At 38.0% G+C, this 26,189-nt stretch overlaps 1 protein-coding gene across 9 annotated transcripts in view; it reads left to right on the top strand.

The window, feature by feature from the left end:
- Window positions 1–26,189, top strand: part of SBF2 (SET binding factor 2) — a 237,207-nt gene that overhangs the window by 17,484 nt on the left and 193,534 nt on the right. For 8 of the 9 annotated variants that reach the window (XM_042881905.1, XM_042881904.1, XM_042881909.1 and 5 more), the window contains exon 2: window positions 24,662–24,750. In XM_042881905.1, coding sequence (XP_042737839.1) covers window positions 24,662–24,750 — 89 coding nt within the window. The remainder of the gene's footprint in view (window positions 1–24,661; window positions 24,751–26,189) is intronic. The other variant, XM_042881903.1, reaches the window with a different exon arrangement.

The following is a 26,189-nucleotide window of genomic DNA, read 5'->3' as shown; positions in this document are numbered from 1 at the left end:
ATAGTGGAGGTGAAAACTGAACTTTGAAAGTTTAGGGCTTTTTCCTTGCGTGTTAAAGTAGTTTCCTCAATAGATAAAACAGTTAAATAGGATTCTGCATGTCTAATGCGGAGAGCTTCAGTGTTGCTTTTATGTTAGGTCAGAAAGAAATGTGATACGGATTTGGTATTTGTTGTCTTGGGGAGGAAAGGTTTTGGGCAGGGTATTCATGTTGTTGTCTTTGGTTATAGCGTAATGGTAGCAGAGTTCAGCACTTGGTTTATCAGGTCTGCAGACGGCTAGAAGTGTGTTTATGCACAGTGTTGTTTTTATAGCTGATTAATCCCCACCGAAAGAAACTTCTGTGCTGTGCAGAGCTGCCGTGGTGTCTTGGCAATCTTCAGCCTGTGTAACAGCCTCTTGAAGGGCATGTCTAGGAGCAGCCCTCGGGCTTTTTGTGCATATTACTGAGGATTGGTCTCATTCCTACCAGGCAAAGGGTAAGAGAAGTGGAGGGGTGGCTTGTAACCAACTTCCACTTGCCCTCTGGTTCTGTGCTGCTGTTCTGGGGCACCTGCCAAGCATACTTAATGTCAAAGACTTCCCAGTAAACCACATTATTTGAAGGTGGAGAATAAGTGCAATTTGCATCAATTTGCCCATAATAGGATTAAAGTTACCTTTCGCAGGTAGCAAAGAAACAAGTAAAACTATGTTGCCGGTTGCTCGACAGGGGGTATTCTGTATTAACTTGCAGTTTGCACCTCAGGAATCGTAAAAAATGACGGTGCTATCAGACACGTTTGTTTCACGGCAGATTCTTCATTTATTAGACACAGAATTCTTACTCATCTTTTCCCCTGCTAGAAAGCAGTCACATAGCCTCAGTCCATTGTCTAAGCACTAAAGAATGTGAAAGGTAATTTTTAAAGTAAATGCTTTTATATGCCGAGTAAGTATTTACTTCCAGTCTTAAAATATTTAAACTTCTCTGAAGAACAAAGTAGCAACTGTAGTTAACTTAAGCGGTATAGTTCTGGTTGTTTCAGACCACAGAATGTTTTGCTAGCAGCTTCAGGTTTTAGCTGGTATGTTTCTACTGTTTCTGGATTAAAATGTACACTTCCAACCCCAACCCCTCCCCCCCCCCCCCAAAAAAAAAAAAAACCCAAACCAATAAATTAAAAAAACAGCCCACCACTACCAGCACCCCAAATGCCTCTTTGCCCACCTCCAAATACAGCTTTTAATGTTATCTTCTCATGAGATACCTTTGTTTGTAGTACATTTGAGGCTGAAGTCATTCTGCTATGAATGTTCACTAATGCAAAAGACTTTTCTTTTCCACTTCAGGACTGAGGTGAAATGGTGTTTTGTACTCTCCTTTCAGTCTTGTGTAGGAAGGGAAGCAAAGATGGTCACCAATTGAGTATTACTTTCAGCATGTTAGCATGTAGCTTTGCCTTTGCTCATGATTATTAGTCTGTCCATTTGAAGCCAAACTTTTAAGTGTGTTTTGTCTTTGGCACGCTGAGCTACGGCATTAGTTGTCCTCCAGAATATAATGAAATGACTGGAAGCTGTTACTACTAAGGGAGAGAACATGTCTACCATTCATCTGGAAATAAAACAATGTTATAATTCAAGCCATATAGGATAAATAGCCTCAAAATATTCTTTATTATGTGTCTGGGTCACTTAAAAGCTTAAGCTTTTGTCATGAAGCATGTTGCTATGTATGAAGATATTTATTGCTATTTCTCTGTTCCTCTCTTCCAACCTCAGTCACATTTGAAGCCTTTTTTTTTTTCCTCTCAGTAAAACCAATGAAACTCAGTTCAGGTACGCAATAATTTAAAATATGTAGCATATTTATTTGAATGCCCAACTGTGATGATTTTGTTTTCTTTCTTGTTTTACAAAAGACTGTATGGCATTAAGTACTGTGGTGCTTTTTCCCAATGAGATGAGCTGCTAAAGTTGATGTGTTGCAGTTGCAGTGCAGTACTTTATCTCTCTCAGTAACTGGAAATGATCCAGTAGGGAAATCTTTGAATTAGTGGATCAAAATCCACGAAGTTGCTCAAATCACTGTGGAAGATAAATATGCCATATTTAAACTAATATTGGATAATCTCATCAGCTCTGAAACTAACAGTGGTGTGGTATAGGTGAGGATCTATTCCAATTTTACTTATAATTTACAATTACTCAGACTAAAATCCGTTCCCTTGGTTTTTTTTTGTTTTTGTTTTTTCTTTTTCAAACCAAAATGAAAGAATGTTTCACTTCTTAAGGTAAAATGCTGTTTAACCTGTGGCACCTTTCCCCTAGGTTGTGCTCAGTCTAACTTAAAGCCATATTAGATCATTCATTCTTTTGTTAATGAATCATTTCAATTATTTGTTTAACAATGAATCACAAAGCACATTTGAAAGAAACTAGTTGAGGAGTGCATTATATCAAATTTGCATCATAAATGCCACATTCCTTCATACGTTCAATTTGGTTTCATTGAGCTACTGATCCTGTTCTTCTACTCTACTCCTTCTTTCTCCCTTCCCTGCCCCATTTTATCTCACTCTCTAAATGGGCAGCTTGAATTCAGTCTTGCTGCCGTAGATAGTTGTTGCATTTACTTTGTCGTTCCTTTGGAGTGACGATTTGCCAATCCATTTTTGTGGATAAGAATCTGCTCTAGGCATAAAGTGCACCACCTAATAGCTCATGCTGTTTCATAAAAGTAAGATAGCATGTAAAAGCGTTTTGCTTACAGTGCTTAACATCTACGTGGGTAATTTCGTGGCATTAAAAGCAAAATTTCTTAGTGTAAAATTAGCTGAGAATGTAGATATTAGATCTTAGGTCATGTTTAAGAAAAGATGAACTGTTAGTGCCTGCGAGTCATCTATGCTGTGGAGGTATATTCTGTAAGTTCAGAAGTTAAATTGTGGTTACCTTCAAATCGTATGTTTCTTTGTGTCATACAAGCAGCTTTCACTTGAATTGGGCTCTAATTACGGGCACCTTTTGTTTTCCAGTATATTCTAGGTTATCTTCCATAGCTAGCTTCAGTTCTTCACACTGTGATATTCTCCTGAAGCAGTATGCCTCTTCCATAACAGGAATTCATTCAGGAAACATGATTCTGTGATTCAGTTGATAATCCTCCCCTCTCCCCCCCCCAAGTAAATTTGCTATTAGATAAATGTCCAAATAGCATAGCATCTGAATATATTTGATTCTAAGTAGAGGAAAATACAGTCAAAGTTACTTCACAACAGTTTGCAAACAGGAAATTTGGGGTGGGTTGAGATTTTCGTTTATCTTGTTCATTCTGTATTGTTCACAGGGCTTTGGGTAGTTGCTTGGGGAAAGTTCTTTGTGGAGTAGTGGGGAATTAGTGCTAATAAAATGTTCAGTGTTAACTGCAAAAGGTATTGGCTTTCTTATTTGTTTGGAGTTGTTCTAGATGTTTGATTGCTTTTTTTTTTTTTTTTTTTTTCCTTTATGAGAAAGCCTATGATATGAGAAAGCCTAACTTTCTCTGTTACTCTGTTTCGCATGCTAGAGAATTTATTGGTGAACAGAAAAGAAAAGCCAGGTATATGTGCATTATAGTGAGTGGAAGTTTTTGTTTGATGTGTGTTTTTACACTATCTTGAGTTTCCTTCTGTGTAGACATTTCTTTTTCCCTGAAGCTCTGTGAGCTACATGAAATCATTCTTTTCATGTTCTTACCCTTCCTTTTGTTTTTCCTAACCTAGACATTGAGGTATACAGCTGTTTCTTAATAGGTGCAATATTTGGGTTTACTCTTGCTAGGTGGTGTCATGGCTTTCAGCAGCCTCTTCTGCCCTTTCCTGTGTGTCTTCTGGAAAAGCGAGTGACTTTCAGAAAGGAGTGAGGACAAAACTGTCTCCCTAGGCTGCAGAAGGCTATAGGGTGAAGGACTGTGTGTACCTTGAAGCTCTTCTGTGAAACATATTTGTCACCTAGCTTGGGTTTCCCTACCTCCTGAAGGGAATCAGGGCCAGTTATGGGCTGGCGAGAAAGACTTCAAACATACTGCATACATTAGCCTGAAGGTGAATATAAAATATATGATATTTGCTAGTTGTGATGGTAGCATGATTTCTTGCATTGGAAGTGGTAGGCCAATGTTCAGGAACTTCTGGAATACTTATTCATATTCTTTAGTCACTGGCTGTAGAAAATATACCTTCACTTGTATTGGTACAAGAAAAATAAATGGAAGTTAATATTTCATGTGTAATCCAGGTAATCTAATCTAACATTTGATCAGATGCAGGGTAGAATCACATTTTGCTCTCTCTGTTTCTCTCCCTCTCTGTTCCTCTCCCTCTTTAAAGGTGTATTCTGCCATTTAACAAAATGTTTGCATGTACAGTTAAGGCAAGGGAAAAGTAGTTGAAAGGTTTGAAAAGTGAAGACTGTGTAAAGATGTATGTGAAGATCTGGAAACAACTTGGGCATTTTTTTCTCTAGGAGATGGTGTGAGGATGGATAGCCTGTGAGGGCACTAAGGGAGGGATTTAGAGGCGTGTCCTGGAAAAACAGTTGGAAAAAAGTTGTGGGGTTTTGCTTGTATCCCATTAAATGTTGTAGAAGTATTTATTTAGGTTAACAAGTGCCAACAGAGTTTAGAGAGGGTGCTTGAAAATGCATTTTATTGAGACTATAAATATGCAATGAAAACAGCTAGGATTTGGATGACAGTGTACAGTACGAAGAGTTCTTGAAGTGCTGACCTCTGTGGGAAATGTAATGTTTATTTCAGAAAGTATCGTTTGTCATTTTGACAAATTAAGCTTAACTGGCATAAATTTCTTTAATAAAAATATACTTAGTTAACAGTATTACCAGAATTGAGCTGCCTAGTGAGACCTTACTGAATCTGAAATGGCACGTGTGTGTTCTGTCATGTTTAGGCATTTGCTGTAGCTAGCTGTTACAGAATGCATCCAGTGTTATTTTGGTCCTCAGGTGCTGCAGCTAATTCAGTAAGCATGTGTCTCTGGTGGAAATCAGTGTGACAACAACTTAAATATGTTTATTTTCAGGATTATCTCTCATCCGGGGAACACTGTAGGTGCATTTGTGATATTATCAGCTATTCCAGAGAAGTGTTTGAACAGACTTAAATTGGATCACAAGAGTCTGTTCTTCCACAGAGCTGAGGCAAGTTCTTTTTCCTCTATGCTGCAGGTGATGAGGAACTCAGTGCCAGGATTTGGAAAGGCTGTGTGTTCTGTGATAGGCATTAAGCAATTAATTGCTCTCCTGGCGCACTCTGATTGACAAACATTTTATGCATGGCCTAATCATCCCGAAACATGGTTACAATCTCTTAAAAGTAAAGCTAGTTAACATCCTGTTCAAAGTCAGCTGTGAGGCTGTACTATTTGTTAGGGAACACTTGGTAGGTTTCAGATAGCCCCTGGAGTTTAAAAAAATCTGTACTGAATAACGGTGACAACATGCATAAGGAAGGATATCTTGGAATAGTTGGGGTATCTTTTTGATGTGTCACTTCCAGCATGCAGCAAAATTCTTTCCTCTTTGTAGCTGTTACTATCTGGAAGAACAGGTGGAAGTAATTTGGCAATTTGACACTCAGACTGTATTACACACAAGTCCCATAGGATTTCACAGTTTGTGGGGCTTTTGCACTTCAGCAGCTTTCAGTATGCAGTAACAGGGCTGGATAAGAGCATAGTACTTACATGTGGAGCCTTTAGACACCAGGCTTCTTCAGTGACAGCTTCTAGGTTTGGAATCTGGGAAACAGTGCAGTTACCATTCACTCCCATTTTGAATTTTGCACTTTAAAATTAAAGTCCCATCTCTAATTAAGGCTCACAGTGGAGAGTTGGTTGATGATATTCATCTGAATAAAAGCAGATGGATAAATCCTAACGTGATGCTGCGTAATGGTTATGAATACTTTCTTAACATTTCTGTTGAGCCTTATGATTATGTTGTATTCAGAATCCAGTTAATTCCAGTGACTGTTGCCTTGCACATTTAGGCACTCATCAAAGACTTATAGGTCAGATAGAGTCCTGGCCAGTGTTTGGTATGGGAATGTGGTAGCTTTATAAAAGTGAGCTTTTTGTAGAAGTGTTAGCTCTGTATGTAAATCTTTTTGTTTGTTTATATATAGGTAGTACAGTTTTAATAGATCTTCTGTTGCACAACTGTTCTGAAATACGTACAAATGGATTATATGCACAAGTGAAGCAAACCCTTGGTTTTCCTAATCGTTAATCATTTGACTCTCCTGCTGGTTTGTTTTTATTTTTTCCCAGCATGTTTGAACTAATAGTGTAGAGCTTAATGTGAAGATGGTTCTAGCTTAAACTGATGTCCTTCATATAGAGGTGGTACTTCTGGAAGAATCTTAAATTAGTCTTTCCAAAGATGGACTCCTGTCCAGTGAATTTTATTTTTTTTTTTCCTTTGGAACTGCAGATGCAATATTCATTTCATTCCTTTTGGGAGATAGGAGTGGAGTGTTGGCTTTGGCATCTTTCCTAGGCTGTTTCTTGAAGTGTTTTCTGAGTGACTGCAGTGTGTCACTGGTAGGTAGGCAGCTCTCCCAAATTAAATATTTAAGGTTTAGTCGTGTCGTCATTTAAAGCAGATTTTGCCTGAATGTGCCAAGATTAAAAAACTTCCTCTGATACATCTGGTTCTGTTCCATGATTGAAGTTCTTACATGGTTTAGAAATAAGAACATACGGGAACAGAGGACATCAGTACAGAACAATTGTCTCTGCTTGTACTATTTTATTTTATTTTTTGTCCTTTGTTCCAGAGAGTTAAAATACCCCTTTGGGAATACAGTTGATATGATTTTCTTCAGAGTTGCATTGTAAACAGAAGGAAGGCTTCCTGGGCCTATTAACAAATCTCTATAATGCATTTTTCATTCGAAATATTACAGAATCTGTAGCTTTGTATCTGAATATAGCCCACATAACTATGAACACACCGTTATGGCTAAACAGTTGAGAGTTGGGGATATTTTTCCTCTCACTGTCTCTGTAGAAGAAACATTCATGTTCCATGCATGGAGAATGAGAAAACACATGGACACATTAACTGGAATGCATCTGACACATCCCTGGTGAGACGGAGTGTTCCATAGCTGTGAACTGTTTTCTTTTCGAAGTGGCAGAAAAAGTCATTCTGTATTTGTTCTTTATCCAAGATATTCTGGCTTCCTGACTTCTTTTGCAACTTGAGAACTGTTTCCATCTTGTACTCCACACATGTTGTATTCCTGTTACCGCAGAGATGAAAATGTTAAGATGCTCTAGCAATCATTCTTCATCCAAAAAAACAAAAAAAAAAAACAAAAAAACAAACAAACAAAAAAAACAAACCCAACCCCAAAAAAACAAACTCAAAATCAAATAAAAAAATTGTGAAATATTCTTACTCAGAAGATGCTGTAGCCTGTGGTTGTCACAAACTGATGTCGCCTGAAGTCAGACCATTTAGCACAGTCTTTAGTTCCAGGCATGATTTGTCAGCAAGCTCATCAAAGGGACCTAAAAGGCTCTTTTGAAGAATGTTACCTTTCTGTGTACATTGGAAATTTAACAACCTGTTCAGTACCAGGTAATTCAGTGAAATCCAGGAAGAAAAAGTTAAGGTATGCTTGAAGTGCTGTCTTTGAGAATTCAGGCCTTGTTACATATGGCCTCTCGCGCCTAGGGAAATGAAGTTAAGATGTCAGAACGAAGACATTAGCAGTCATCCTGCATATCTGTGGGTTCTAGATTTGCTTCCACGAGAGCTGTGTTCCTTATCTCTGGCTACAATTTAGGTGTTCAGCCAACGTGGGTTGGTTTCAGTATTCTATCACAGAAAAATTATGTAGATTTATTTCATTTTATGCAGATTCATTGTTGCTTTTCCAATGAAAATTCCTCACTTTCATGGAAATAGTACCTTGGAACCTTTCCAGAATGTGAGGAAGATGTACTGCATGGGTGAGACTTGCTGAAGTAAGTTGAGGGTGCCCTTTGGTGTGGGAATGGAACCACACTTTGTGGTCATGTACTATCATCTGTCTGCAGTTTGGATACCAGTACTTTGTAAGAAAATCTGACTAACTTTCTTGTATTCTCTATGTGGTGAGTTCACTGTAGCTAGCAGCTGAACCCCTATCTCATTCCTTGCTCACTCCTTCACAGTGGGTGGAGGAGGGAAATTGAAAGCCAAAACTGAGAAAAAACTGTGGCTCAAGATAGACACTTAATGAAGAAAAAAATAAGTGATGCAAAAGTAATCAATCACCACCTTTCACCAGCAAACCAAAACCCAGCATGGCTCTGACCAATGTCTGCTTTGTAAAAACATCCCTAGTTTTATTGCTGAGCATGATTGTTTAGTAGTGGAACATTCCTTTGGTCACTTGGGTCAGCTGTCCAAGCTGTGTCGCTTCCTAACTCCTTGTCCATCCATAGCCCTGCTCACTTTGGGGGTTGGAGGGAAAACAGAGAAGATCTTGACACTGCAACTGAAACATTGGTGTGTATCAACACTGGTTTAATCACAAGTCTCATATATAGCATCATGTGAGCTGCTGTGAAGGAAATTAACTTTATCCCAGTCAGACCCAGTACTCTCTGTCCCTGATAGCCTCCAAACTTTGTTGTTTCTCTGCTCTCAGAGTAAATGGTGAATTTGGGGTAATTGGTGCCTGAGGGGTTTTTAGGAAGTGAACTCTTGCTTTAATTCTTCTTAAGGATTGACACTTCTTATGGAAGTTGCAGGTTCAAAAGCAGGTATCTTAAGCACAAGGCTGATTTCAGCGAAGGCATTTGTTCCTTTGCCTCAGTGCAGTTGAGCTGTCAGATTATTTCACACTGCTTTCCTGAAGTGAACAGGCTGTTCTTCTTTGACTTCCTGCCCACTGAAACCAGACAGCACTACTTCTTACTCCAACTTGTCTCCAGGACATTTCTTCAGGAGTTATTATAGAGACCTAGATGATATCAGTCTGTGGAGTTATCTGTTAAAATGAGTGTGTGCAAAAGCTGAACACTGTACCACTGCAAGTGGCATGGAAATCGGGATTACTCTTGAATACTTAATGAGGAGAGATCTTCCTATTAAACAGATTCTAGTCTTTAAGTTTCGTTCTGTGATTGCATACTCAGCTAACCACTATAGTAAATCAATAAGTCATCCCTCTAAGACAGATGACCCGTTTACTTTACGTGACTCATTGCACCAAATGTTACCTTGGATGACTTCAAGTATCTGGATTCTTGAGTTCTCCTGGCAAGCATTCCCTCAGCAAGTGGGTCAACATTGCTTATGTTTGCTGTGATAATACTGTTTGGTACTTGTACTTCTCTGAATCCTCTTAAGCAGTGACATCATATGTGTTTCATGAGAGTTGGAAAGCTCATTTTTGCTGTTCTGTTTTGCAAGGGCTGTGGTCTTGGTTAGAAGTTTTATTTCAATGCAGTGGGGCTATGGGCTTTTTTAAATGAGGAAAAGCTTAGATATTATTAACATCACCTTCTTACTGGGTTAACAGGTAACATGATGTGGATCCTTTCCCTTTCAGTAAGCCAAATTTTTGGAGGAAGAGGTGGGATAGGTGTATGGAAGATCGCTTGTCATCAGTTCGCCCATGTAGGACTTCAAACTGATACACAAATTTGGCATGTCATGCTTATAAACCATGAGCAGCAGACATGATAATCTGCTGATGATTTTGGAATTGGGATGTTGTCCTGGTTTCCTTCCTACAGCAACGGCAAGCTCTTTTGCTACTAAGTGAGTTTGTAATTGAGCTTCTTTGGATACACTCCTCATTACATCAGGGTGTCTAGCCATGCTTACGTTTATCTGGTTCCATTGTTAAAGATCTTTCTAGCTCATGGTAGGATAAGGTATGTCACTGATAATCCACTTGTTTGTATGTAGGTGAGACAGTTTTAAGATTTGGACCTGCAATTCTTCGTCAGTCTCTGAAGGAGACTTCAGTTGTCACTCCCTCACTAGCTGTTACAGGTCATGTTATTAAACTTAAAATGCTGTACCTCTCAGGCTGTCTTTTTGTCAAAACAAGAAAATCATCCTTGTAAATGGCAGAAGGACATCAACAGTGCATTTACAGGTGGATGCTAAGTGGATTACTTTGAAGCATGATGTGCCAGCCAGTTACAGCCAGTTTGTGAAGGGACACCATATTATGGTGAAATAGCAGTTTTAATAAAAAGCTCATCTGATTGTCCTAGATCTTATTTCATGTTGATTTCTTCCCATCTGCGTTTCTTGATGGGGTTCATTTATTTCTTTTCTTCAGCAAGGGCTTTGTGTTATCTTTAGGACCTTCCCCTAATGTTACCTGTGGTCCCCTTTTAACCTGTCTCTCTCTCTCTTAGGTGGCTCCTTTTAGTTTTTGTGATTTTGTGTGAAAGGGGTAGAAGAGATTAAAGGCCTTGTTTAACCTTGTAGTCTAACCCACACACATGTGCACCTTTTTTTGCAAGACGAGGTAGTCTGGTTAAATGCATTGCTCGTTAGTGTTCTCCAGCTTCAAGTCATAGGGTGTTTTGTGCTATGTGAGCACCTTGTAGCTTAAACTTTGGTTCCTGGTAAGTAAACGTCCCATAGCAATACTCCTTCTCTGTTGTTTCCTGTCATTGCAGGTGGAGCATAGTTTCCTGTTGCAGTTCTTGTTATTTGCCTTCTTCCATCTCAAGTAATGAATTGCTACTCTTTCTGAACTGGAACTCATATTAGGTCATTTAATTTATATTGTGGTATTACTTTAGAAGTATATATGAGTATTCTTAGCTGCTTTTTTCTTCAGACCATAAATAAAAAGTGTTCTTGGAGAATTGCTGGCTAGTCACTGAATTGTCATTGAATTCTTCTTGCTTTTATGTTGAGAAAGCATTCTATATGTGGACAATGTAAGAATCCCTCAAAACTGAAGAGAGTTATTTATTGAAGTTTAAATAATGTCTATTATTAGACTACAGCTGAGAACAGATTATGGTAAGAACTGGGTTTTTTTTTGTTGTTGTTGTTGTTTTTTTTGTGGCAATAGCCCTGCTTAATAAAAATCAAATGGCAAATTTGTATGAGTTCATATTGATGGCGACTCAAGAACTTAAACCCGTTAATGGAGATGTTTCACTGAGACACAAAATAGTTGTACTGATGTTTTGTATTAAACTTTGTCTCTTACTTGTGGTTTTGGGTAATTAATCTTTCTCCACATATAAAATACGATAGCCTTGTTTTGACAATCGTCAAAACCACAGTAACCAAATGCAGTGTCAACCTTTATTAAACATTCTGAGGTATTATGATGGAAAGTATTTTATAAGTTAAAGTCTAACATCCAGAAGAAAGAAAATATCTTTGAAGTACAGCTCTTAGATTGAAGAGAAAATATTAGGTGAAGTCTTTGGGAATTAAACAGCTTCTCTTTAAATCTAATGGTTCAGACAAGAGTGTTGTTTGGTACATGCAGCAGTGAGGTTCAGGGCTGCATCAGTGCTTGGCACAGGATAGCTATCTTATACTGCATTAATGATGCAGATCTATCAATTAAAGAAGCTACCATTGCAAGATTCTAAAGTAAACTGTAGTAGTAGACAGTACAGATGCTAGTCGTTTATTTTGCTTTCTTTACTTTCTACACTTAAAATAATTCTCTATTTCTTCCCCAGACTCCTATTGAAGCACTCTTGAGTACCCTGTAAGATTGTGCATATGGAGAGGATGGTAATACAGCTTTTGACTGCTATCAGTACATGACAGTTGAAGTAGTGTATAGGATGCTGTGCAGTGTGTTAGCCATAGAGAGAGCTGTGGTGATGAGTGACTCAAATAACACTTTTCTACCTGGTAGAAGAGTTAGAAGAGTATCTTAAGCTATTTCTGTTCTGATTGTGAATTTACCTTATTGCTCAGGTAGATTTGATGTTAGCATCAAACCAGTCAAGATGTCAGAAACCAGACTATGCTGAACTGCTTCGTTAACAAGCTGATCTTCAAGGACAAGCATATAACTTAATTCTGAAGGAAGAACTTTTTTGAACGTATGAGTAAATTTTCAGGTAGTCTGAGTAAATTTTCAGGCATTAAATTTTTAAATAATGACAAATGGCTTGGCATTAAAGCATTGGTTGGTACATTTTGTTGGCTTTAAGAGGGTAAAAAAAAAAACCCTCTCTTACAATTAACTTTTAATACTTTACAGATAACTGTGAAACATTTGGCTACCAAACTGTTTTAATGTCATTAATGGAATGTATTGCTGCAGCCATTTATCTCTTACTTTTTGCATAGGGTCAGTTATAATAAGCCATTTAACCTGGTAACTATGTGTCTCTTTTCTTACAATGCTCATGGTCTTTTCACAGGTCAATTTACTTCAAAGGGTATATGAAGATCTAAGGAAAGGTAGAATGCACTCAGTTTATAGCAAAAAAAGTAATTCTGATTTGTAATGAAAATAAATATTTCACTGAAAGAGTCCAAAACTTGAAGTTCAAGTATGTGAACTCAGTGGGAATAGGGCTATGTCCAACTGCTGTATTTGTTCTTTATGGCATGGGAATTCCCTGCAGAGTCTTTCTCTGTCTCAAAAAATGTTCTCTGTGCTTGCTTATCGTTGGTCTGTATGTTGGTGAGCCCTACATTGAACTGAAGTTATCAGCCAGCTCTGGAAGCGTTTTGCTTACTCTTTTGCAACACTGCATTCCCTGCTAATTAGATATATCCGACTCCTTGGTGCCTTTAAAACAAGTCAGAGCTTGAGAAGGCACATTTGGTCTTGTACTGTGACATTTTTGCTCATCAGCAACATATTCAGGTGATAATTCATGCTGGCAATTCATGCTTTCCAAGATAGATTGCGGTAGGGATAAAATTCTTCATGTAGCCTTAATATTTGCGTGAAATCCCTCTGACAGGATATCTGAAATGCTGTTAAACAAACCATTGTAATTTTTGGAGCTAAGTGGTATTTGTTGGTTGGTTTTTTGTTTTTTGTTTTTTTTCCTCCTTCCTCTTAGTGGTTATTTATGAGCCTTTCCAATAGGGAAAATATTTTATATATGTGCTGAGAAACCCATTTGCTTTGCATTATTTCCACTTCATAGATGTAATAGGCATGAAATTTTCCTCTTTCATTTTGGAATGTTCTTTTGAATCTCCATTTTAATGAGAATTTGTTTCAAAGCGCTTTTCTTTTTGACAGAATTCGAGCTCTGTCTCTTTCCCTGAAACAAAACCACTTGTCCAGACCATTGAATACAAATCTGTGCTTTGATGGAAGTCTTACTATTGGCCTGAAATGTCTTTGTCCTAGTCTTCATAGAATTTTTTTTACAGATGATGAGCCATGTGTGCATATACTCCTATGTGTCCAGCTATACTGGTCTTATTCTACTATATAGTTGGATTTAGTATTACTTAGGAAAGCATTTCCTGAGCTCAAGACAATTTCTGTAAAAGAAAATCTTCCTTGTTTGGATCTTAGAATAAGCAATATGAAAATACTTTGAGTGATGCACTGAGTTTTGTAATAGTTATATGTTATTTATGTAATTCAGGTCTTGCATTTCAACTTGTAAGTGTGCTCCTAGCTAGCAGCTGAAGAGAGAATGTGCAAGACTCACTTTCTGCAGCTGGTTTGCTAAGGAAGGGTAAAGACAGCCAATGAAAGCTGAAGAGAGAGCAGTTCTGTACGGAGGGAAGGTACTGAGTTTTGTGGAAACTTTATTTCTGTGTTGAGTTAGTGCCACAGCACAACTGTGTGTTTATTTTGTGTTAGAAAAAACACACAGAGTAATAAAAATGCTATTGCATAGCAAACTGCCTGTTGAGGGGGTTTCACACATACAGAAAAGATTATCTGCACTTAGATCATATTAAACTGAGATTGTAACATCTGGGATCAAGCCCTTTGGGAATGGCTTGTTCATCACAGTGCGACTTGTTCTTCCTTCTTCCACTTCATTTTGCTTTGTCATGTTGGGTTTTTTTGTTTGTTTCTTTTCTGTTTTTCTGTTGGTTTATTTTATGTGTTTTTTTTTGTTTTTTTTTTTTTGTTAACTTGGTTTTCCCCTTGCTTTCTTATTTGTTAATTTGCAGTTGTTTATGAAAATGCAATTGCAGTGTTAAGAAACAAGTTCTTAACTTCACGAGCTTTTAGTCTGCAATTGCCTAAATTCTGTAAATTCTACAGAAGGTGAGAAGACCAACTAAAATTTTGATTTCAGAATCATACACGTGTTTTTCAAAGTGAGTAATTATGATACTGTATACAGCATTTCAATTGAAATTACTTGGAACAGTGCTGTCTTTTTTCTTTCAGTCACATGACTCTCATGCTTCTATAGAATAGCACAGACTTTTTTTTTCCCTTGGCTTTCATCTTTATTTTTCAAAGTTCACACAAGTACAGATGATGCTGACTGAAAGAAAACAACAGCAACAACAACAAAAAGAAAACAGAAAGCACCAACACGAAGAAATGACCCCAAACTTGTAACCCTATTCCTGGTATTTTTAGCATAGCTTAATGTTATGTTTCCATATTCAGATTTCTGGGTCCTAATTTTATTTAGGATTGTTATCTGTGGTGAGCTAGAAGATGTTATTTTGTCTGTCTAAACAAATCATAAACTCCGTCAAATAATAGATGTTATTTTTTCCGACTGGTTAAGCTTTGTTTATACTCTTCTAAAAGGAGGGAGGGGGAAAAAAAAAAACCAACAACCCAAAACAGCCCCCCTCCACAAATAAAGAACAAAAAACACATTAAAATATGTCTGTACTTAACACATTTAAAAACAGAACAAAATCATTAAACTGTTGCATTTAAACATGAGTCTTCATACTTGGGAGTCAGATAAATGCATACTGATACAGAACTGTTGTGAAGATATTCTTCCTTACCTGTTATGATCCTGTAAGGTGGTTCAGAGCACTGTCAGCAAATGAACAGACTTCCTTTACATTAAGGTTAAATGTAGAAAGGCTTTTTGAGAAGAAGCCTGTTTGCTGGATGTTAAAGTGTGGATAGTTTTCTTTATAGCCAACAGAATCAGATTGCAGTTAGAGCTACTCACTGTCCTTGACTGTAAATAGGAGTACACTTATTTTAAGATTGCAGTCCATGTTTGGTTAAAAAAACCCAACCAAACAAAAACCGCCACGCAAGCAAAAACATAAAAAAGAAGTAGGAGAGAAGTGTTTACTCAAGCAAGTTTTTGCATGAAGTGTTCTTCGTTCAAATTTTGTATTCTGAAATGGATGCTGGTTAATATGTTGAAATAATGCAGGAAATGTGAAGTTGGTTTCTAGTAAAATGATGGGTAGGAAATTTTAAAGTAGAACTTAATTTTTAATTGTTTGGTTAGCACTTGAAATTAAACATAAAGTAAAGTTGGGTTGTTAGAGGAAGAGAACTTACTGGAAACGTGAATCAGATTTGATAGGGCAGTATTGCTTTTAAATCTACATATTTTCTTTGTTGCAACTGGGAAAATGGCTAAATTTTCTTTTTTTTTTTTTTTTTTAAGAGCACTCTGAGAAGCTCCAAAACATGGATTTTGAGTACAAAACAGAGGGTGGCTTAGTCATCTTAATTTTTATACCTTCCCAGAAAATAAATAGAAAAGATTTCCAAGATAGCTGGGGAAGTCTCTTTCAGCTTGGTGTATTCAAAAGAATGTTTGTTCAATATAGAATGTTTATTTTTAAGCCTGCTCTCTCTTTCCTATCCAGAAGTTGGCAGAAGTCAGTTGTTTGCAAACAAGAAGGGGAATTGTCTGTGAGCAGGAAACTTTCTCCCTTCCAGCCCCCAAGGTTTTTTCCAGCTTCTTGAATATTAGGCCAACCAATGGGTAGGGAGTAACTTGGAAGTTTCTCAATGTCCACTGTTGCTTTCCCATGTCTGTTAGTTTCTTTTAAAACTCGCAAAACAGTGTTATGCTACATTTTTTTGCTAGGTGGACGTTATCTGGAATTAAAGCATGTCGCAGACTTCTTTTTGGAGGAAGGTTATACAGATTCAACTGTTGGAGGGAAGCTGTAGTAAATGTATCATTAACTTTTTCACGCAAGATTTTGGGGGAAAGGAAATCCTGGTGAAATGTAGAGGATGGTGATACTGAAGGGTTCTTCAGCAGTAACCTTTCATAGTCTCTACAAAGCCTGGAGGTTCTAGAGTTTTAAAGGACAGTTCAGATAATTGTGAAAGTTCCCACACAGACCCATAAAAACAGTAGCTGCCACAGCAGCAAAAGGAAGTAATTTTTTATGTACTTCACAGTTGAAAAGTTTCGTGCCGCAAGACATTAAGGTTTTTATCTAAACACAGTATTCAAAATGAGACAGCACTTTACAAGGCTGACAGTTTTTCAGGTGTAATAAATAACGAGTTGGTGACGTTTGATATGTAGCTATTTGGAAGGATCAGAAGCTGGCGGAGTGCTGGCTGACCAAATCATTGGGTGTGCTGCCAGCCCGTTTTGCTGGGTACGGTACTGAGCAGTGCATCATCTGGGGCAATAGACCACTTTTTTTGTTGTTGTAGTTTGTTTTTTGTTTTTTTTCTTCCTCCTGTGTAAAATGAATTAATGGCTCTGCAAAACCAAAAATGATCGAAGGGGAAAAACTATTGAGACATTTGATGTCCAGTTGTACCAGTCTTGGTACCATCCAAGAATTACTGTCTCAGGTAATTCTGATTAATAGTGTCAGTACACGTGGGGTGGATTGAAATACTGCTTTCTTTTCTGAGAAGCTGAAAGAAAAGTTTTGTGTTTACAAAGAAAAGGACTTAAAGATCTTTTTTTTTTTTTTTTTTTTTGTCAATTTACATGGCAAGCCTCCAGAATGTCTGTCTTTCAATTTTCCTGTGTTGTTGGGTGCATTTCTTTGACTTCATTAAGGTGAACTGAGTGTGAATTTTGTGAGTAGTAAAATCGTATCTGTGGTCAGTGTAGGAAGTCTGTCTTCTGAATAGTGCTAACATATTTATTTATTTGTTTAACCTTTTGATGTTCTTAGGCCACAGTGAAATGTTTCTTCTCCAGAATAAACTGCGGTTAGATTCTCCTGTGATAAATTTTAATGTCCAGTCTTCTTCAGACTTTAAGATGCTTATAACCTGTGATGTGCTATAAAGGCTAAGAGCAGATTTTTCAGAACTTTGTGCCATGTCTTCTAAGTCTATCAGAGAAATATTTTTCTTCCTATAATTTTAAGCTCTCTTTAGCGTCTTGTTCACCTTGGTTCTGGCTCCAGTTTCCACAGTGGGACTTTCCAAGAGTTTAATAATGTTTGTAGACGTTTGTACATGCACTGTAGGGCCAAAATGCTTACCAGATGCATGACTTTTTAAAAAAATATATAAATAAAATAAAAAATTTGTGGTACTTAGAAATGGCACAGTAACTGGCAGATTTTTAATTGGCTGATGCCTGTGTGATGAGTGGAGAGGGCTGGATCAGTTAATAGCACTTAAAAATACATCAGTAGAATATGTCTGGAATTCTGTGGTAATAAGAAGACATGCTGAAGGGAAGGGATGCCTACCAGAAGGACGTGGACAGGCTTGAGAGGTAGGTAAGTGCCAGGTCCTGCACTTGAGTTGGGGCAATCCCAAGCACAGGTACAGGCTGTGCAAATAATGGATTGAGAACAACTCTGAGGTGAAGGACTTGGCAGTGTTGGTTAATGAGAAGCTCAATGTGAGCTTCCAATGTGTGCTTGCAGACCAGAAAGCCAACTTTACCTTGGGCCATATCAAAAGAGGGAAGTAATTTTCCCTACTTCCCTGCTTTTGTGAGACATCACCTGAACATCTGCATTCAGCTCTGGTGTTCCAGTTTAAGAGGGACTTGGAGCTGTTGGAGCAAGTCCAGCACCACGAGGATGATCGGAGGGCTAAGCACTCCTCTTTTGAAGAAAGGCCGAGGGAACTTGGGTTGTTCAGCCTGGAGAAGGGAAAGCTGTTAGGTCTTAGTACCTAAAGGGAGCCTACAGTTGGAGAGGGGACTCTATCAGGGAGTGTAGTGACAGGACAAAGGGTAATGGCTTGAAACTGAAAGAGGTTACGTTTCAATTTGATATAAGTTAGAAATTCTTTACTGTGAGACTCATGAGACACTGGAACAGGTTGCCCAGCAAAGTTGTGAATGTCCCATCCCTGGAGGTGTTCAAGGACAGGCAGGATGGGTTTGGGGGCAACTTGGTCTAGCAGGAGATGTCCCTGCCCATGGCAGGAAGGTTAGAACTGGATGGTCTTTAGCCCAAGGCATCCTATGACTGTGCTTCTATGAAAGTGTATGTGTTTCCAAAAATCATGATATAATAACTGTTTAATTTTTGCTAACCTGCACTGATTTGTCTTCCTTGCTAACATAGGGTTTAAAAAAAAATATTCAATTTTAATGAATGAAGGTGGTGAGGTGCTTTTTGGGACAGAACTGTTGATTTGTGCTTAAAATTGTTGAAGACTGCACTAGGGTGGAACAGCATGATAGAGTCAAAGCAGTAAATGAAATACAAGCAAAATAGATAGGAGTACACATAATCAACTGTTAGAGGGGATAACTGGAATTTTACAAACCAAATAATAGAAGTCTTTCAATTGTCAGGGGTGACAGGATTCTGAAGATCATCTTAAATACCCCAAAAAGCGCAACAGCAGTCTCTAGAGACGATAGATATTTCATCAGAGCTGAATTACTTCCTAGGGTTTGCTTTCTATACTGAAGAAATGAAGCCATTCTTTCCAGGCTGTATGAATGAAGAGTTGAAATGCAGAAAAGATTCTTTCTGAGGATGGAGGCTTGTATGTCTGTGGGTATGATGGTGTGATGCCAGCATTTGACCATCCTCATAGTCAAAAAATGTTTTCTTGTGTTCAGATTTTCCTTTTTTTTTTTTTTTTTTTTAATTGTGCCCAGTACCTTGTCCTGACAGTGGGCACTACTGGGATGCATTTGGCTTCACCTTCGTTCTGTGTAGCATTTTTCCCTGCCCTGAGCCTTCTAGGCTGAGCAGTACTGGTTCTTTCAGAGATGCTTCAGATCTTTCGTTATCTTGGTGGCCTTGAGCTGGGCTTGTTCTAGTAAGCTCAGATCCAGGTGCTCTTAAGAAGGTTTCTTAGAGAAAATGCCACCATAAATTGTACAATGCAAGTAATCTTGGAAGTACCTGGTGATACAAATTTGGTTCTTCTGTCATCTAGTATATTTTGTTCTGTACTCATTCCCCCAACTCAGACTGAAAGCATAGGAAAAAATGAAGAGGTTAAGATGGGAAAGCAGCTGTTTGACTCTTGGATGGATTCTCTGTGAAGACTGAAGAATTCAGATCTGTTAAAAGGCAGCGCGTTGTAAGGAACCATAGTAACAGATGTGGGGATTGGAGGTGAGAAACCTGTTTGTGAACTGAAAGTTGACTTCAGTTGTGCTGAGGTGTTGGTGGTGTTTTAAAACAATTACTAAGTTCTGTGTTTGTTCAGAAACGAAATCCTTTATGCAAACAGTTGGCAAACTGGACAATTTTTACTTAGCGTTTGTATATCGATCCTTTTAATTGCTGAAATTGTGAGGCAGTTTTCAGCTGCTTTTACGTACAGCTGATACATGTCTGGGAGAAACTGAGCAAGGGTCAGCAATGTGGAATTGTGGTTTTGTGTTAATAACAGTCACTGTAAGAAGTTATCTGTGTTTGACTTCGTTAATTCCTAGTTGGTGTTATTGGTCTCATTCTTCTATATGATTAAAAATTTTACCTTCTGCTGTTTCAAACTGTTGAAGAGCATTGATACAAAAAGGATTTAATTTCCCAACAGATTGTAGTGATTTCCATAATACTCAGGAGTGTTTTGGGAAGGACAAGCAGTATTACCTGTGACGGTGTATCATTCACCAGCAGTATGTTTGTACCTTCAAACATGTAAAGCTGTAGCTCTCGGTACTCCAAGCGATTTAGGAACTTCATATCAAGAATGTGTGCTCATACTTTTAAAGTATTCTGTGTGGCAAAATTGCTGAAGTTCTCTCTTTGTGATCCGTAGTGTTTCTTCTGTGTAGACCTGAGAATGATGCATTTTGTAATTTTCCTTAGCAGATCACCAAAGTGCTTATACCCAGGGCTTTGCTGGTATGATTAACAGTACTTATAACTTAAATGTATTTTTATCAGGGGCTTGTAAGTGAAAAGACAGAGTTTATCAGAGTTCTCATTAATTTGGAATGTAAGTTGCATTAACAGCTTGCTTCTGGAATTTGAAGGGCAAGCATGGGATGGCATGTGACCTTTCATGGGGAAGATTTATATAAGAAGGGAGTTTAAGGGACTAGGGTTCAGGAACCAGCAAGTTGTGCCAGAATTTTAGTATGTTGCATGTTTGTGTTACTGAAAGAGAAGATGGGAAGAGGGCAGTGAGGAAGAGTGCAGTTAGAAGAGTTTGGGGAGAAAAGTTGCATTTTTTTCTCAGTTTCTTAAGGCTTAGAGTGCTGATTTTGGAATTTTTACAGGCTGAAATTCCATTTTGGTCTTGGACAAATTCTCTTTGTGTAGCTGTTGTGCAGGTGATAGAATGCTATGCATAAAAGCATAGGTCAGATTTCCTGTTTGATCAGGTTTTGTTCATAATAGGATGACTTATGCAATCCTCGAGATAAAGATACTGCTGGTTTTCCTTTTTATTTCTTATTTTTCTACTCCTCTTCCTTCCTGAAAATGAAATCGCAGTTCATCGCTGAATCACCGCTGAAATCACAGCTTTCAAAATTCCTAAATGTTTGAATTTTTAGGCACCACTTTATGTGGTGTGTAAATGATTTACTCAAGATTTGAAGTAAAAATAATTGCAAAATACTTCAGTCAAAAAATAGGGAGGGTTTTGCTTTTGCAGAAATAACTTAATGAAGATAACAACGTGAGTGTTTAATAATAGCAGCAGCAGAGGTTTTGTTGAGTATGTCTCCTGAGCTCTTGTTACTGCCAGGCATCTTTTGCATACCTAATAATAAAAGCAATTACTGCTTTACGTAGGGCACATTAATATGCAGTGATTGTTCGTGCCATGCTCATTCATGTGTATGCTGTACTAAGTAGTTTGAATGGTGTGCCTAATGATCTGAGTTTAAGCGGTTATAAATAGTAAGTTTCTCCAAAAGTAATGCTTCCTATTTAATTCAATGGAAACTAAAACACATGCAGAGAACGCAGCAACACTTCCTGATGGAGCACATTCTCTGCCTCAAAGCACTATTTTTCAGCATAGTCACCACAATTAGCTATTTTTGCATTAGGGATGCAGAGGTCCATCTGGCTGGCTGTGACTGAATTTGTTAACACTGAAATACCTTATTTTTTCAATTTAAAAAGAGTCTGTAGTAATGACAGCCAGTTCTTCCTCAAAGTCTCAGTAAAGGGAGTGAATAAAGGAAATAGGAAAAATTCTGGGATCTGTGAAGCAGCAGGAGGCACTAACTACAGGCTGAGCTGCAAGCTGGGATTTATGGTCAGTATGTGTATGTGTGTGAGCTTAGTGGGCAACACATTTAGTTAATTAGCTCCAGTTAATAGAACATTCACTTTGGTAGAGAAGGAATGTCCTTTTTAAGAAGGGCATTTAAGAATTATAAGTCCATGAAACAAGACTATGGAGAAGATGGATGTAGAGTGGAGGGAATGTGGTTCTGATCTAGCATTTATTCTTTTGTTGGAAAGCCGTATTAATCTTTTCAAATTATTTTACTTAAATAAAATGGGCGAAGGCTGTTGCTTATCCAGTGAAGGCAGTGGAGAGTGTGGCAGAGGTTATTTCCTTTTCTCTTCTAGCCATGAGGTGAACAGTATAGTGGAATGAGAAATGGCTCTTTGTTGCTATGTCAGTGTTTGCACTTTTGAAGCCCACCTGCTGGAGTGTGCCTCCATTCAAGGAGACCTGGAGAAACTGTATCCCTTGTACAAAATCTGGGAGACCACATTTTATGTTTGACTGCATACCAAAGCATAGGGGTAGAAGGGCAAAATTGCACATCTGTATCCCTTCCCCTCCATGTCTAATTTTTCTATTCTCTCTAATAGATGTCTTTAAACGTTATATTTTAATAGATTTCTACACACAAAATAGAATTTTATATTCTTGATTAAATGTGTTTTCAAATATTTGATCAGAATTTAAAAAAAAATCCACAAAAATAGGAAAATGTGAACAAAAACTGATTTTACAATGCCTTCACACTTGGCATGAGAATTTAGTAATTTTTGGAAAGTTGTCAGTAGCGTATACTGAATTAAATTGTAGCTATTGATGAAATTCTGTAGTCTTTCTATTTCTGCCATTTGTGCTGCAACAGCTATAATAATATGATTGTGCAATACAGAGATGGTTTTCTATTTATCTCTGTTTAAATAGCCATATGAAACTGATAGATGTCATGCAGTGTAAAATTTGCAAATCTCTACCATAGGACATTTATTTGGAAGGATTATCAGGGCCTTTTTTTTTTTTTTTTTTCTCTCTCTATTCACTTCTGATAGGAAACTTCGTTCTCCTGGTGCTTGTATGCTGTGATATAGAACTATTTGCTTTCATGTTTTGCCTTTAAAGTGGGTCTGTGATGCATGGTCCTTCAGGCATCCTTCCACAAAATCTTATTTCTAAATTTAATCTTTCTTTATGTTGTTGATTCTTTCAAGATTCATCTCAACTGCTGTGGTCTTTACCTATTAAAAGGCATTTTAAGAGGTTGCAGACTTCAGTTTTGCTATTTAGGAACCTTCATGTGTGTTTTGTTGAAGTCTGCTTTCCTAAGTACCTGCTTCTATTTTAAATCAGACTTTCATCCATGTTTGTTGTCATGTCACCTTCCTTTCTCATTATCTTAAAACAATTTTCTTCAGCAATCAGACTAATATTAATCTATGTTGTGTTTGTAGCATAGCATAATTAGTTACAACATGATGTTGTAACATAAGTAACATGGAGAAGTTGGTGTTTTTCTGTGGAAAAGGCAAGATGGGTGTAAGAGGAAAGACCCTCTCGTACAGACTGAAGATGAACGTTCTCTCCACTGCTGTGTGCTGCTTCTTTAAATGTGAAAGACATAAGCCAAAGTCTATTGACAGCCTGCTTAGCATTGGGTAGTGACTCAGCTCACATCGGTCCTGGTGTGCAGCATTCCTTCAGAACAGTCTTGTGCTGTGGTTTAACCCTGGCAGGCAGCTCAGCACTGCACAGATGCCCATTTGCTCTCTGCACATGCTGTGGAGAGAGAATTGGAACAGTAAACATGAGAACTCATAGGCTGAGGTAGAGGCAGCTCTCCAGGTAAGGCAAAAGCTGGGGCGCACATGGAGAGCGAAACAAGGGAATTAATTCATCACTTCCCATCAGCAGGGTGATATTCAGCCCCTGCCAGCAAAGCAGTGCTCATCACACTTAACAGTTTCTTGGGAAGATGAATGCCATCACTCTGAACGTCTTCCTTTCCTCTCCCTTCCTCCCTGCTTTCACTGCTGAGCATGATGCCACATGGAATGGGATAACGCTCCGGTCAGCCTGGGTCAGATGTTCTGGTTGGCACCTCCTAGCTCCTTGCTGGCAGGGCAGTGTGAGAAGCAGAGAAGCTCTGTGTAGGCACTGCTCTGCAAGAATGGAAACATCAGTGTGTTGTCACCACTGCTTTCATCAGAAATCCAAAGCACAGCATCGTTTGAGCCACTGTGAAGAAAATCAACCCATTGATTAATCTAAAAATTGCTTTCAAATGGCTGACACTGCATCTCAGAGATCAAGTTCAATAAAAGTGTTGGTTGTTTTCAGGTTTTTTTCAAGGTCTTCAACAGTTCTGAGATGATGAGTGTGCAGATCTGTTTGCATGTGTGTTTCTGTATTATTCAAAGTTACAGAATGCAGCAGTTGAGTATTTGTCTCTTTTGAAGGGCTTGATATCTACTGCACTGTATTTAATTAAAAAAAAAAAAAAAGAAAATAAGAGGCCAAAAAAAAAAAAAAAAAAAAAAAAAAAAAAACCACCTAACAAACAATTGAGAGAAGTTAGCAGAAATAAGCAGGTTTTTTTTTTGTTTTGTTTTTTGTTTGTTTTTTTCCTCTGTGCCTTTCAGTGAGAAAATCTCAGGTGACTTGCCTTGATGGAAATCACAGCTGGTTTCCTAGGGCACTAGAATGTCCCAGATAAACCCTATAAGCTCTTAGTCTGTGAGCTTCACCCTTTTGAAGACTACTTTTTTGCTATATGTTTGTTTTGTGTGTGTGTTGTTTTATTATTTTTTTTTTAATAACAGACTGTCCATTACTTATAATTTACTTTTCTTTGTAGAAAGAGCCTAGGATTACCAAAAATCAGCCATCTCTTTTGAAACATGTGGCAGATATAAGCTGGCTGCAGCTCACAGCTTCATTTCATATTATTACTTCTGAGGTTATTACTGGAGAATATTAAGATTGTGTTTACTGTGTAACGTGCAAGATTCCAGTTCTTGCTCTTGGGGTGAAATGTTTCCAAGTATTGGATATATTCTCAAATTTATGGTAGTTGAAATTCTGCCAGGTTGCACCGATCGTCACTGAATTTTGTCTTTCAGTAATTGTGTTTTTGTCTTCCAGCAGGCCCAGCAGAAGGTTTGGGAAAAATAATACAGAGGTTTCCTCAGAAGGACTGGGAAGATACTCCTTTCCCACAGGGAATAGAGTTGGTAAGTTTGCACTGTATTTTGCAGTTTTTAGAATTTCTTTTACATACAGTTGGGAACTGCCTTCCTACAGTAACATATTATCAAGTCTAACAGGGAATGTGAAGAAATAAGGTGAGTAAAGGGGACAGGTAATAGCTTTCAGAATAGTAATTTTGGCTAGCAGGACATAATTCATTCTTACTATATGTTGTATTCCTAGAATACAAAAAGAATCTGCTTCAAGCTTAGAAGCAATGTGCTTAAAATAAATATTTATTTGTGTCCATGTATGTATTGTTGGCTACATTTTTAGAGGTATCCTTAAAATTGCAGATGATTTCTTAAGTCATGTTCAAGTAAACAGATGTGTATTTTTATATTGTACGCTTTAAAAATGAATTAAAAATTATAATGACATCACAATTAACTGGCTTCATTAAAACAGTCAGTCTTCAGCATTCATTGTGCTCTCTGTTAAGGACAACAGTAGTGACAGCTGTGCTGAACAAGGTGAGTGTACAATGATCTGTTTTAAGTATCCTCTGCAGTAAGTAGCCCTTTCCCTCTCGTGGCGTGATGCTGTGAGATGCAATGAGGAGGTGTATGTTACTCATTCAGGTCAGGGGTTTGTTACATATACGGCCCTAAAAATCCTGCAGAGAAATAGATTACTGTGCTTTTACTATGCAAATGAGGCTTCTGAGAAGTTAGCTGAAACTTACTGCTGTGAACTTAGGGACTTCTGGGACAGGATGAGCTAAGGAAGGAGATGGCCTTTAGGAAGTGTTACAAAATCTGCTGCAGAGAATAAAGACACTCACGCTTCACTGAACTTGTTACACAGATACAGCAAACACAGCAACATTTTATTGGTATGGTACCTTTTAATCGATGTCCAGCTGGCTTTCAGATTCACAATATGCCTTTGGCCAGGTGCTGTCCTTTCCTGTTGAAGGGGGAGAAGGAGACCTTGGTGTTTTTTGCTTGCCAGTATGCTCTCTCATATGGCAGAGGTTTGTATTATTCACTGTGTGCTGGTGTACGGGACCAGCTGCTCGTTTTCTTCAGCAGTGTGGTTTAAATTTCTTCATAGTCAAGCACAATCCTTATGTTTTGTGGGGATGTCATGCATTAATGACTGGTGTAAGCATTATTTCCGATACACGTGATGGATAGTTACAGTGTTTGTGGTAGGCTTGCATAATACTGCATTTAGCAATGTAGTGCTGTGCTGAAACAATGGAAGCTCCTGCTTTCTCTGAGGTATTTCTGCTACTGTTACAACATGACAGCACTGCACATAGCTATTGCAGTTTGCTGTAACAGGTAGTGTGTGCTCAGCGATTACTAACCAGGTTCAAATGAGTGACTTTCACAGTAAGGACAGTTACGGATCTTGAGAAGTAACCTTTTGATGGGAAGGCTTAGTTTTGCTTTTTGCTTATTTGTTTGTGTTTTGT

The sequence above is a fragment of the Lagopus leucura genome, unplaced genomic scaffold (assembly GCF_019238085.1).
Source record: "Lagopus leucura isolate 7727_CA_CO unplaced genomic scaffold, USGS_WTPT01 Super-Scaffold_100033, whole genome shotgun sequence".
In the NCBI taxonomy this organism is placed as follows: domain Eukaryota; kingdom Metazoa; phylum Chordata; class Aves; order Galliformes; family Phasianidae; genus Lagopus; species Lagopus leucura.
This window is presented reverse-complemented; position numbering and strand designations above follow the sequence as displayed.